Raw genomic sequence first — 15050 nt, 5'->3', positions numbered from 1 at the left:
TAGCATTGGATGTCAGAATGGTACTTTGTTTTATTTGAACTGTTCTGGAAGCTAAATATTTGCCTCGGTACAAGAAACGAATACAAACACTCACAATAAAAACCAAGCCCACTGTCCTGCGATACACGTCCTTGTATTCCAGGCTGAAGAAAACAGGTCTCAGCAACAAAAACATGAGCTCAAGGCGGCCTGCCTTCTCAGTCATAAAACCCAAACAGAAGACCAGAGAGAGGGTCACAGAAGACTACAGTTATAATAATATTAAACTAGGCAATACAAATCTAACTGCCATACATTCAACATCAAAATAGTTTAAATGTCAGGTCTATAAAAAATTAACACATGAAGAGAGAACTGTGTGGGAACTGGAGCAGAAAGTGACAGACAAATTATTGTTGGTTCTTGGTTCATAGACTTTGAAGACAAAAAATGTATAAATGTTTCCTGAGAGGGGTGGCTCTTGGCTCTGGACCCTTTCTTTGTAAGCTGCCATCTATTATCTTAAAGTACTCAAACACAAAATAAAAGGTGAGTTTAAATTCTAACATTAAAAGCGATATGTAGGGGAAAAATCCTGACATGCCTATTTTGCTTAAAAAACTATTAACATGTATGTGAAAATGAATACTGTGCTGAAGCACTTTTAAGAATGTTAAAGCTGGTGGTTGATGGACTTGTGCGCTTATATATTTAACTAAGGTCAGGTGGTCAAAAGGCCAAGTCAGGAGAGGGCTAAGGGTCATGCCAAAGGTTATCATAGTTACTACAGACAACTTTTTCTGTCATCCCCCATGTTATCTGCTCATAAATACAAAGTATAATGTTATAACTAATCACTCTGAACAAAAAGACAAATACTAATTTGTTTGGTTTCAAAGGAACAGAAAAAAAAAGGGATTACAAAAATCACAGGCTGACTGACTAAATTCATCTAGAGGAGATGCTGTGTTTGGTCAGACAAGGCAGGTGATTTCCAAGGTCCTTCAAGAACTCTGACCAGTCAGCCAGAGCAGCAAAGATGAAAACTGGGTGGTCTGTGCTAAACTACACTCAAATTGGAAAACCTCACCTACCTGCATCCACACAGGATTAACATGTCATATAAGACACAAGAAAACACACTTGTGGAAAAAAAAAACATCTGGGAAAAAAATAGAACAGAAAAACAAATCCCTTGAACAGAAAGGAGGAAAGGAACACCTCCGTGAAGCTTGTTCGAACCGTCCCCGCTGTAGTTAGCGGCATCAGCTAGCCAATTCTCGTCTTTTTGGTCCTTGGTTTGGAGTCACCTGGCTGACATAACAGTTCTGCTGGTCAGCAGCAGTCACTATTAAAAGTCCTGGTGCCTGCTGTGGTTCTGGCTCTGTGTGGGGTTCTCTGTGCTGTGTATGTGGGGCTTGCTGGGGGAAGGGGCTCTGCTGGGCTGGGAGACTGGCAGTAGGGAGTGGGCGTGGGCACTGGACGCCCCAGCTAGCTTTGTGCCCTCTGCTGGACCTCCCACACCACCAGGAATCACGCCCACCTGACCCTGAACAAGCCTGTAGCACAGCCAGAGAAACATGTTCAAACACATGGCCTTTAAACACAGATTTAAAAATCTGACGACAATATTAAGTGTCATAGCAAAGCCATAACTCAGTAACTGATAGACAATTCAACCAATAAATGTTTGAGTAAAAAGATAACCACAGAAGGAACTGATAGATCACTGAAGGAATCTGAACAGGCATAATATGAAGTGACAGAAGGTGTATCTGCAGAGTTCTCAGTGCCACACTGTAGACAGCAATCAACTGCAGCAAGAGGAGGGTCACAGCTTTTCCACATCAATGGTTTACTGTCAATATGACATCTACTGAACATGTCTACTATAATTATGGCATCTACTGCATGTGTGTACTGTCATGACATATACTATATGTTTACTGGAATTTTTGGTATCTACTGTACATGTTTACTATCATTATGACATCTACTACATGTATGTACTGTCATTATGACATCTACTATACACATTTGACCATTATGACATCTCTGTACACATTTACCATCATTACGCCACCTACTCTGTTTACTATCTATATATTTACTATCATTATGGCATCTACTGCCTGTGTGTAGTCATTATGACACTTATTATACACATTAATAACCATTATGACATCTATTCTACATGTCATTTTGGCATCTACTGTACACTTGTTCTATCATGACATTTACTGTATACTGTATAATGTTACTATTATGGCATCTACTGTATATGTTTATTATTATGGCAACTACTGCATGTGTATACTGTACATTATGACATCTATACATTCTTATGACAGCTACTGTCATTATGACCTCAAATGTACATGTTTATGGTCATTATGACATCTACTGTACATGTTTACTGAGATTAGGACATCTATGGTATATGTTTACTGTCATTAGGACATATACATGTTTACAATCACTGACATCTACTGCACATGTCTACTACCATTATGCCATGCACTGTACATGCTTACTGCCATTATGACATCTACTATACATGTCTACTGTACAGCTACTGTACATGCTTGCTGTAATTATGGCATCCACTGTGCATTTTTTGTCACTAATACATCTATTGTACAGCAGGAGTTATTTTGAACAGGTGTAGATGTTTGTGGTTGGCTGGATTCTGTATACTGATATTTACCTGGCTGGGTTTAGGTATACATTTTGTCTTGCAGGCCGCCAGGAGATATGGCTGGTAGCGGCTGGGCCACTCTGGTGAGTGAGAGAAGCAGTCAGATAGAGCAAAACTAGCACCAGAGAACGTGTGCGGTTTGGATAGTTGACCATAAGATATTAAAAGAGCTTCTTGGAGCATTTTGGTTGGACTTTGTGAGCAGTGATGTTTTGGGTTTGGCCTGATGCGTAGTTGTGGTTACAAGTGAATAAAGCAGCTACATTAGCTGCACTGTCAGTACAGGAGTCAGTAAAATGGTAGGTGATGTCTAGGTATATTAAAGCATTATGAAAGCACTAAAGTTCCTTAAATGTTCAGGTGATGCTATACTTATTCAGTCTCTCTGCGAAAATGAACTGTCAGAGACAGAGAAGGACAGACTGAGGTTAGATGGAAAAACGTCAGCAGGTGGGAGAAAGTAAGTGTCCTCTTTTTTAATGTGCTCTACTCCTGCTTACCTGTATGCACCACCATTTAGCTCTGCATGCACCTGCTGCTCTGCTACTCCCCACGGTGCAGTGGCAACAAAGAACTCTTTGTTTACACAGTTTCTGAGGCTGTCTGGAATACGACCTGCAAACACACAGAAAGACAATACCATGGGCGCTGAAAACATGCTTAGGTCAGAATATGCCTGTGTCTCAATTCAGGAACTATATACTGCATTCTCACACTGTATGTTATTTTTATTTGTTTTTTAATTTATGTAGCTTTGTTCTCTCTCGTCAGTATACATTTTTGCATTAAACAGAAATGACAAATTACCACTTGCGTCACTGACTGTGTGTCCACTATACAGTTTTAAAATAAAAACTTTTATGATCCTAGTTTGCAGAGCTAACTGAAATTGCTTGGTGAAAATTGCTTGGTGAAAATGTCAAACCATAGCTTCCTCTGATGGCTCCTCATCTTCAAATACATTTGTAACATCTGAGTACAGAGTGTAATGTTTTATTTTTTGCTGGTTCTAGTGTATCATCTACGTGTTAACACAACACTATATTCTACTGGATTGCACAGTGTGAATACACCACAAAAGTGTGTATATTTAGTTTGAGTTTGAAATTTGTTTTTGAGCCCAGGAGTGGTCTGTAGAACCAATCCCTGGTTCTCCCGAAAATGGTTTTATGGGAAACCTTGGTGTGGTTTGGAGTGAGTGAAAACTGTCCAGTCCTGGTGTTGTGCATCAACTAACAGACTAAATGACTATGATAAATGACTGGTGCATTTTATCGTGTTCCTCCCTGTTTCAAGTTTGAAGAGAGAGAGCTTAGTTAATTTATGCTTACGCCTGTATAGTAAACCGTAGCTCTAATCTGTTATTTAATTTCTTTATATTTGAAAACTTTTCTATTTTATATTTAAACTTTTCTATTTCTATTGCACCAAGAGGGGAGGGGGGGCTGTAAACCAATTTTGTTACGCAAATGTACAAGTACAATGTGTAATGAGAATAAAGGTTCATTTCATTTCAGGTGGTGAACGAAAATGGTGAAGACGGAAAGTAGTGCAAGCACTTGCACAGAGAGTATTACATGGCTAAAAAACTTGGCTTCACAAATGCCACATATCCAATAACTGCTGTTCATCATAGTTTTGAGTGTTGATGGCCTGCCAACAAAACAAAGAAGGTATGAGCCTATTGTCAATTGCCATCCATTCATTGCCAAAACCAGTAATGGTTAATAATAACCATTTTGCAAAAAACATATCCATAAACTTGATATATGGAATCAATCAACATATTCTCAAATGTGGAAACAAACCTGTGATAATGAGCACCTACTCCAAACAAGTCCAAAATCAGTCCTGGATTCAAACTCAACTATTCGGGGAGCTATGTAATCACCCTAAGTGTCTGTGGATGGAGGGTTAATGTGCGCTATCGCTGATGGCTGCATGCTAAAAGCATGTACCTGTGATGGCTCTTCGTATCTCGGTGGCGGCAGCCTCCCGCATCTCCAGTGAGGCCTGTTCACTGTACCATGCTGTGTGTGGGGTGCAGATAAGATTAGGAGCATCTTTCAGTGGACCCTGGGTAAAACTAGAGAGTCAAAGAGGGGACAAGTGAGACAGGGACACACACTCACAAAGTCTTAAATAGTAGATTAAGCCAACAAAAACCTGCCATAAACAAGTGGGTACAAATATAACCTGAACGGTTCTGACTCATGGACATCCAGGGCAGCTCCCCGAATTCTACCCTCCTTTAAGGCCTGAGCCAAGGCCTTCTCATCCACCAGCCCCCCTCGTGCACAGTTCACGAGGAATGCTCCCTGACGCATCTATAGCACAGAGGCAAAATGCCATTAATGCATAATATGGGTAAAACTATGCATCTGAAGGGGGAATAATAATGATCATCCATTTTATTTATGTTTAATAAAGTATGTACTCATTGTCCTATTTTCAAATGTAAAATTGTGTGATATGGTGTATTATTTTATTAGCTATATTCCAGGATGCATCGTAACTGAACTGCTGTGAGCCTTACTGCATATGTTCTCAAAATTCAATAAGTTAAAAAACAACACAAAGTACTTATACTGGCCCTAAAAGCAACAGCTTAGAATTTTAGAATAGCCACTAGGAGGCAGTGGTGTATTTAATACTGTGCCATAGAAAATTGGATAGAAACCCTACAGGCAGTCAGCGTAATACAAGTTTGTTGATGTCCTGTACTACCACACCTGTTTGATGGTAAAGTCATTGATGAGGTGGTGGTTATGTTCATTCAGGTTGCAGTGTAGAGATACACAGTCACTTTGGTACAGCAGGTCCTGGAGGGTATATACTCTCTGGACCCCCAGTGACCGTTCTAAACCATCCTGTAGATATGGATCATAAAAGATCACGTTGAAGCCAAATGCTTTTGCCCGAACTGCCACCGCCTGACCCGATCGGCCTGTACGACACACAGATGAATACACAACAATAGTTAGACACTGACTCTCGATTTATTTAAATGACTTCACATATTTTATCTGCAACAAAACAATCAGAGAACAGCCTAGACATAAACATCTAACTAGCTTCACAGACAGACGTTCATGTCTCACATTTATTCACAAATTTTCTAATCATTTATCACATATGAACAGCTTGTTAATTTAATTGATTGATTTTATCCAATGAAAACTTACACAGTGTTGACAAACATCTTAATCCAGGAAAGAAAATGTGGTTTCAAGTGTTTTATTTCTATTATTACCATTTAATTATATATGTTTGCATTTTATTATTTTTAATTTGTTTTGGGAACAACAAGAAGTTATGAGATGATTAGTATAGTGTAATTATTAATTGTAAGATACTGTCACATTACATGCATGACAATGTATTTGATCATTTTTCAAAATGTTTAATTTATGTTAACTAATCAACTACAGTTCTGTTCATTCTGGAGACAATTTTTACAGCTTTGTTACTTATTTGAAACAAAGTTATAGAGTACTTGCCTCATATCTTAATAATTTTATCCGTATACTCTACTGTTCAAAAGTTTGGAATCACATGATATCACTTGATAAATAATGTACTGTAATTATGTGTTTACAGTTTTAATCACACTTTTTAAAAACTATTTTTTTTCTTGAAGCTGTACAAGTTTATTAGTCATTTTAGCATCAGCTACAACTAGATTTGCTCAATTTACTAGCATTTACTACAATGTCTGGTCACTGTGCATTTAGATAATCATTGCCTGTTAATACTCTACAAAACATTTCAAGTATGCTCAGCCAGTTTTTCACTCTCTCCATCTCACCAAAGCCAATAAGTCCAAGTGTTTCTCCTCGTATGCGTGCAGCTCCTGATGCCAGCTCTCTGATCTGCTCCACACTCTGGACCCGCGAGCCCTCCCGGAGAGCCTGGTACAGCCATGTGTTCCTGCGGTACAGGTTGAGGATGTGGCAGAGGGTAGAGTCTGCTGTCTCTTCTACAGCTGCTGATGGAATATTACACACAGCAATGCCTACACAGACAGGAAAATACACATGGTTTGCATGCATGCATGTGAGGGATCATTCACTGAAACTCAACAACTGAAAACATAAAAAGACAAGCGCTGGTGTTCTCCTTTCCAGCTGAATGCAATCCAAATGAAAGCTAAAGCTCTAAACACATGCTGTGAAAACACTTCAAGGCAATATTTTTATGCAAATATTCTACTCAGTGCTTGTAGATGCAATGCATGCCAGTATGAATATATGCAACTTTCACTGTAGTATCTCAGTAAATGCAGTGAGAGGCGGTAGTCAGCCACAATCTATCCCTCGCTCTAAGGTCGTTAACTGAGACGTTCTTGTGCATTAAAAATCACAGAAACATGGAGAGGTTCCAGTCATCACCTATCTGATTTGCTATGAGAGCTCTATGCTCTGCTTCAGTTTATATTAGACCTCCCTCCAGCACACTTTATCTCTCTGTGTGCCTATGATTCTACTCTCTATCACAACAAAAGGCATTTTTCTCCTGGAACCTGGGCTGGAGATTGTGTTTCTCAAGACAGCAACAATGCAGTGTGTTCAGCTTTTTAGAAATGCAGGAAGAAAGGCTTTTCAAATTGATGTTCCTTTCTCAAAGCTGACAACAGAGTGAGTGAGTGAGTCCTTCATCAAAGGTCAGGCTATAACCTCAGGACTGCTGCTGGCTGCAAGCTGACTGGAGGATTATTCTCAGCTTAATACACACAATGACTCTTTTCAACACAGTCTTTACACAACATTTTATAATTTAATACCCCAATAGTACAAAATAAGACATTTTCATACATTTCATGACCGTACATTTTTAAAATCTATTTTATGTATTTAAGACTTTTGAAGGATCTGTAGGAACCCTGCTTTTACACGTTGAAAACAAAACTATTTAAAAAGGAAGAGAAATTAAACAATTGATAAAAATGAATAAAAAAATAAGATGATGGCATAACTTGCTAACATCCAGTCAGCTACTCATTATTTAGTTTATGCAGTTACTATAATCTGGTTGCTGTTGCTCTGGCCTGACTGCTGTAGTAAGTCTTACCCATCTCTCCAGCAGCCTTTATGTCAATGTTGTCGTAGCCGCTGCCAATGCGGATGATGATGCGCAGGGCTTTAAACTTCTCCAGGTCCTCTCTGGTCAGTGTAATGGTGTGATACATCATTGCTCCTACAGCCTCATTTAGGACCTGCCAACAGAGCAGTCCTTTCATTATCAATATTGTAGGAACTATAATGTCCAGCAAAAAAATAAAATCCTTCTTTTACGTAAATAAGTCAAAAGACAACTACAAGCAGCATTTACAAGCAGCAAGCTGAGTTTTTGCATATTCTGTTCTTATGATAGTTAGCAGTCAGGTCCATAATTATTTTGATGTCAATAGATTTATTATATTATCTGTCTACCCCTGCATATTGGAATTAAATTGATAGAGGAAGAACTTGCAATCAAGTATTAAAAGCTATTATTAAAGCAATTGTATTTATAAGTGTTAATGTGTCCAATTACTTTTGAGCCCTTAAAAACGGGGGCTCTCAATAAAAAATAGTTGTAATTTCTACACTGATGCAATTACCCTAAAGCGAAGCCAAAAGTCTGCACTTTGAGCTCATACACTCTCAGAAAAAAAGGTATGACACTATCACTGGGGCAGTACCCCTTTTGTCACTGTGGTGGTACCCTCAGGGGTTAATCCCAGTACCTTTAGTCAGGGAACATAATTGTACCATAATCCATTGAAATGATATTTTCTAAACTACTGATTCCACACACCCCGTCTCGTCTTCAGGCTTTTATTTTATTGTTCTGATCTAAAACATTTGGTTATGAAAAATACAAATATCTACTGTTCCACTAGGAAAAACTCATGTAAGGTACCATTGGACCTTAAAACCACTGTTGTACCTTTGAGGGTGCACTTACATTGTTTGTACCTTGATGAAGGAATCATGTACCTGCATAGTATGTGTATTTCTAACAGTGTATTCATTATTCACTTTCAACTCCAATAATCTGTGGTAGACAGCAAAAATAACAATTTTGCAAACGTCCTAATGCTTACAGATAACAGATCATTTAAAAAATATCATACATGAAAAAAAGACAATGAGCATGATACCAGTAAAGTAACAGACGAGGGGTTATGTACCTTCTCATGTATCTCCTGTGTGGACTGAGCATCACAGAAGGCCACAGTTGCCAGATCTTTAAGGATGGGCATCTCCACTGTACAGTCTCGCCCATCTAGCAGAGCTACCAGCGGCCGGGGATGCATCGGCCCGTTCATGATCTGAGGCCTTATACCTGCAAAGAAAAAGAGAGTGAGAGAGAGAGAAAGAGAGTGTTGACATGTTTGTGTACTTCAAAGAATTGGAGAAGCACTTTACATAAGTAGGTGTTTGAGGATCGAAGGAGAAGGAGAGAAACACACTTTGCATGACTTTCCCGCTCACGCTCTTGCTGTGAATGTGGTTGTCATGGAGATTACAGGATTTGAATAGGATTATGAATATATTTAATTTAATGGCATCTGGAGGAAATATTTCTCTCCCCCTCTCTTTCTCTCTGCACATTCTTTAGCAGTGCTAGAGAATTATTTACCATGCTATTATTAAAAAGTAATAATCACGGTATCAGACGTGTCCCTGGATTCCCTATTAAAAAAAGGACATGCATTTCAGATCAATGGGCTGGAATTAGATTTAAGACAAACTGACATATGAGACAGCAATGCTGATGACATGGCAAAGCATCACACACACTTTACACAGCATACTTAAGCACTTATACACACACTGATGAACACACACACACACACACACACACACACACACACACACACCCACACCCACCCACCCACCCAAGAGTTACTGGTCGTGCTCCTCATGTTCGAGTAAATAACAATACCGCATTACCGCACACAGGTGTCCAATCTTATTCCGCAAAGGGCCGGTATGACTGCTGGGTATGAACATACACAACCAATTGTCTGAGACCAGTTTATTGAACAAGTAGAAGGTGAGGTCCAGCTCAACTGAAATAAAAACCTGCAGCCACACACCTCTCCAGATAAGGTGGGACACCCCTTTTCTAGTGGTAGAATTAGTTAAAGACAACACCAAGTGTGCCTCACACGTCTGCAAGAGACCATGCTGCCAAAGCTAAAAGCTTTTTTGGACACTCTCAAGCCCTGTGATTCAATTTTAAACAAATAGAACATCTTTACACTACTCTTATCCAAAAAGACAGCATCACAGATGTGCTAATGTGCATGAAATCAAACTTTCAAAATCAAAAATGAGAAGAGACAGGAACGAGGGAATGAGGGAGGGTGAACATGTAATGTAATACTGTCTCTAAAACCACACGAACAATAAATGTCTGTCAAAACAAAAGGAAATGAGCAAAATTTTCCATAACGTGGACACTAAAACTGACTGATAGAGAGAAAGTGTGTGTAATGTTTGGGGGGTACGTGAGTGCATCTAACTCTTACTCCAACACACGCGCACAGAGAGAGACAGAGAGAGAGAGGGAGAGAGGGAGAGAGAGAGAGAGAGAGAGAGAGAGAGAGTCAAAGAGAAACAGGCAGAGAAAGACAGGCAAAGAGAGCAGAGAACGAGGAAAGAAAAGAAAGTAAGAAGAGAGAGAAAAGGAGAAAGTGACAGTAAGTAGCAAGTAGTAGGGAGAAAAAGTAGAAAGAGGGACAGCAAGCGAAAGAAAGAATGAGCAGAGTGGGGCAAAATAAAGGAAAAAGACTAAAAAAGGAAAGTAGAAAGAGTAGAGTAGAACAAGTGCTGCGTGTTTAGAGAGAAAGTATAGAAAATGCAGAGAACAAGAGAGACAATGACTGAGCAGATCGAGTAAGGAGTGAAGGGGGGAGAGAGAGAGAGAGAGAGATATTCTTGTCTGAAATAGACGGGCAGTGAAGTAGCTTCACCTTGCTATCAATGGCCGGTCCTGGTTACCTAGCAACCTAATCTCTCACAGTATGTTGGTGGAGGTCCTGTGAAGAACTGCACTCATACACAAACACACACATAGCACACTACACAAGTCGCCAACAGGCTCAGCACACATCCAGATCCAAAACCAAATCTCAGAAACTCTGCCAAACAGAGGGTGTGTATGAGAGACTGAGGGGAAAGTTAGCTTTTATACTGCGTCACTCTTTCCTTTCTCCTACATCCCCTCCCTCTCTCTATCCCCCTGTCAGGTGTTCGTTTGACAACCCTCCACTCAAAACGCACACACTTGCAAGCACTCACACATGCATGAGCCAGAGGAAGGAGGAAAGAAAAAAATGAACACAAAATTATGGACATAGTGTTATTAAAGGGCCCATATCAAGGAAAATCTATTTTTATTTTCTTTTTGAAATAACAGTAATGAGTTTAATTTACAATGTAAACACTTTTGAACACGTTTCAAAACGTACCAGTAACATCCCAGGCCATATATGGATACTATGCTGTTTTGAAATCATTGTGTTTGTGATGTCACAAAAACCAAACACATTTACATTTATCTGTCAATTCTACAGCAGTTTAGCTCTGCCCATTGATGCTTAAGTTATATGGCATGTTTCATCCTGGGCTGCTTTTTGAATGAAGAACAATACAAGGCAGCCAATCAGAACAAAGCTCATTTACATCAGTCTTAAAGGCACAAGAAGAAAAACAGCCTGTTTGATTATAACGGACAAAGAGAGGTCAGGAATTGGTCACGAAAAAAAAGAAAAAAGTAATAAATGGGCCTCAGGAGAGAAAACAGTGAAAGAAAAAATACAGGATATTGGCCCTTTAAGCATCTATTTGCTGCAACATAAGCACTTACATATGTGTGCATGTATTAGCTGACTTGAAATAAAAAGCAGCACCAACGTGCAACTCATAACAATACCATCAGTAACTGCATCGCTATCAAAGCCGCAACAAGGACACACACGAATGCACACACATAGGCCTGCATGCTCACACGTACACACACACACACACGCACACACACACACACACACACACACACACACACACGTCTCTGAAAGCCTCTGAACGAGTGTGCGAGGAAACATGCTGCTTGCCTGAAAACTGCTGCCTCCACATTCCTCCCATTAAAAGCTGTGCGGAGCGAGTGAAAAATGGAGGGAGGAGAGCAGAAAAAAAGACGAGTGTCAGAGTGAGTGTGTCCTGGGGGGATCCCTCCTCCTCCTCCTCCCCCTCACTTGCTCCTCTCCTTCTTCTCCTCCTCCTTCTTCTCTCTTCCTCCTCGTAAATCAGCCTCTCCACCCCTTCTCTATCTCTCCCTCCGCTCCTCTTCAGTCCCTCGCTCACACACACGCTAGCCTGCTCTTCTCATCTTCAAGTCTTCCTGTCTTCTTTTTTCCCCCCTCTCTTTTCTTTCCAGCAGCGCTCCACGTTCCCACTGTTCTGTTGCCCAGCTTCTCCCTCTCTTCCCTCCCTGCCAAGTGAAAACAATCCTCTCCCAGTAAAAAAAGTGGAAGAAGGCGCCAAAAAGGGCAGCAGCGAAGAAAGAGCAGGGAAAAAAAAAGACTCCTACAAAACGAGTGCCAGTCCAAACGAGTGGCTCTGCTGCTCTTCTTTCGTCGTGGTTTCAATCCTCCTCCTCCTCCTGCTGCTGCTGCTCTTCCACTCTACTCTTTCTCTCTCTCCTTTCTCTGCCCTCTTCCCTCCCTTCTCTTAAATTTATGATTCGTACGACCACAGCATTTACAGGCGATCAGCCCCCTCCTCTCTCTCTTTCCCTAACCTCGTTCTCTCTCCCTTGCTCTTTCCCTTTCCTACACACACACACACACACACACACACACACACACACACACACACACACACACACACACACACACACACACACACACCCACACACCCACACACCCCCTGTGGCTCTCTCTGGTCTCCCAGTGGTATTTCCTGAGCTCTATCTGTTTTTCAGTTCCTTTTTATTAGCCAAACATGTCTCCTGCTGTTACATGGTGCTGTAATGTGAGCACTTACAGAAAGAGTGGGTGTGTGCTTGTATTTGCGCACGTGTGTGTGTGTGTGTGTGTGTGTGTGTGTGTGTTTGTGTGTGTGTGTGTGTGTGTGTGTATGTATATGTATGTACAAGAGAAATTAAGTAAGTGGATGCATGAATGAGTGAATAAAATCCAGAGAAATGGTTTAGCAGAGGCTTAAGGTGTGATATGGTCTTTAATGGAAATTTTACAAAGTTTAAGCATAAATAAATCATGACGATGTAAACAAAGTCACTCACAGTGGTATGATGTGAACTGTGCCAATTTAGAGATACCTAACCAGACATCTGAAGGAACCAGACATTTGAAGCATTTAATCCTAAAAGCTTTCTCACAGCAATACCTTGTAATTTATTATAAAAATTGATTACAAAAACCTTCTCCGATGCCTAACACAGTGATTAGGTCCTGGTCTAAAATGTCATTTTTAAAATTGATTCAAGGTGGAGAAGTACATACAGGATGTTGTAAGGAAAGATGTATCCAAAGAAATCTTTTTTTGGACTGAGATTTTAAAAAATATTTAAAGTAAGTAAAATTGCTATCTTGGCATGGTAGACATTATGACCCATACTGAAAAGCCACTGAAAGAAATCAGAAGTCAGTAACTTTCTCTACAATATTAGATTTCATGTCAAACCACTTTCAATGATTTTGGTCTGTTTTAGAATTATCCATCCATCCATTTTCTAAGCTGCTTCTCCCTCAGGGTCGCGGGGTGGGGGGTGGGGGTCATTAGAATATTTTAGAATTAGTATCAGAAAAACAATTATGTAACCTATTAATGCCACAAATGTTTTTAAAAGATAGTTTGCCTCTTTAAATCAACATGAAACAATGGGTGAAGCCAAGCTGCTTGGGAACTGCAATCTGCAATTTAAATAGCTTTTAAAGCAATACAATACCTTTGGTAGACTAAACTGAACAGTGCTCACAAGAGACCTATGGATAAATCAGCAAGCTAACAAAAGCAACAAGCTAAAGTGTAAATCTATAGTTCCCCTCAAGAGCCTCCAGTATAACAGGAATCCATGAGCTTTAAGTACGCCAGCAAGAACTTGACAATTCTGGAAGAGTTGGAACAACTGACTTTAAATATGATATAACAAGAAATATACACTCCTCATTTGGTGTTTTTTTTTCTAAATGAAAAAACAATCTCTCTTTAGGGTCAAATATGAGCAGACAAAAGGAACTGATTGACTGCAATTAAACACAGAAAAAGGCAATTATTTTAATCATGTGACAGCTTTTTGTTTACCTCTCATTGATTGAAATCTACAGAAATTTTGAAAAATTAGTGCAGTTTCCCTTTAAGAATAGCAATGTATGTTTATAGCAGAAGTGAAGGAGCTACAGAAAGCTACCGTCAGACACTAAACAGGATTTATAGAGAGGGTGAAGACGTGCCACACAGAGAGAGACACACACGCACGTTAATTCAGAGATACTGCACAAGCATGCGACACAGTGACATTCAGATATTGCTAAATAGAGTAAAGGTGCTTTTTGTAAAATACACCCAGAATGTGTGTACATGTGTATTTTTTTTTTAATACATTTGTGCATCCATGTTAATCCCATCATGCACTGAATGCAATAACTGGGTTTATATTTTTAATCACAAAATTGTGTTCTGTTTACTAAAGATATCACAATACCAGAATTATAACAGTATCAGGCAGATGTTTCAATGGTAACTGATGTTTCAAGCTGGTATCTGATGACATCTATTGTACAGCAGAATGTTTAGGTGATGCTGGATTACTGCTCTGAATATCTGCATTTTATTCATTTTACAGCATTTGTAACCCTCCTGAAACAAATGTTACATTTCTCTGTAATTCTAATGCAGGTGGGTCATGCTCACAAAACAAACTCCACATGCCTCAAAATATTTCCATGAATATTTGAATATCATAATTATTATGCAGCTAAGCACCTTTCATATCATTTAGCAGACCAATCAGTGTTCCACGTTATAACAAAAAGTTGAATGATTAATTTTTCTATTGCCATTTTACCCCTAATTCTCATTACCGCACTAAATGCCCACATGTCTGTTTCTCATTACCAATATACACTTTTTTCATGCCTAATCTTTGTTAGAAAAAAAAAGTTGGGGTAATTTTTAAATGTTGAATCATTTAACTTATTTTCCTTGTAAACTCTAAGGAAGTGAACCAAAAGAACAAAACATTTTGTGGGTAAAAAAAAAAAAAAAATAAAATCAACAGCTCTTGCACAATTGTAAAACACTATGTTTTTGTAAAATATATGCTTTAATTTTAGCTTTAAAATGTCAACACTTTATTG

General features: G+C 39.3%; 1 protein-coding gene across 4 annotated transcripts in view; it reads right to left on the bottom strand.

Annotated features, from left to right (window-relative positions):
- The window catches only part of ctbp2a (C-terminal binding protein 2a), a 47241-nt gene continuing 32191 nt past the window's right edge, over window positions 1-15050 (bottom strand). For 2 of the 4 annotated variants that reach the window (XM_037541889.1, XM_037541891.1), the window contains 9 exons: window positions 8853-9007; window positions 7748-7892; window positions 6486-6692; window positions 5410-5624; window positions 4874-5004; window positions 4636-4763; window positions 3178-3292; window positions 2687-2757; window positions 1-1538 (listed from right to left, as the gene is read on the bottom strand). In XM_037541889.1, coding sequence (XP_037397786.1) covers window positions 2697-2757; window positions 3178-3292; window positions 4636-4763; window positions 4874-5004; window positions 5410-5624; window positions 6486-6692; window positions 7748-7892; window positions 8853-9007 — 1157 coding nt within the window. In that variant the 3' untranslated portion in view covers window positions 1-1538; window positions 2687-2696. Of the gene's footprint in view, window positions 1539-2686; window positions 2758-3177; window positions 3293-4635; window positions 4764-4873; window positions 5005-5409; window positions 5625-6485; window positions 6693-7747; window positions 7893-8852; window positions 9008-11783; window positions 12450-15050 lie in introns of those variants that run through there. The other 2 variants (XM_037541890.1, XM_037541892.1) reach the window with 2 other exon arrangements.

Source organism: Pygocentrus nattereri, chromosome 10 (genome assembly GCF_015220715.1).
Source record: "Pygocentrus nattereri isolate fPygNat1 chromosome 10, fPygNat1.pri, whole genome shotgun sequence".
Classification (NCBI taxonomy): Eukaryota; Metazoa; Chordata; class Actinopteri; order Characiformes; family Serrasalmidae; genus Pygocentrus; species Pygocentrus nattereri.
Note: the sequence above shows the minus strand (reverse complement) of the source record. Positions and strands in the feature narration are given on the sequence as shown.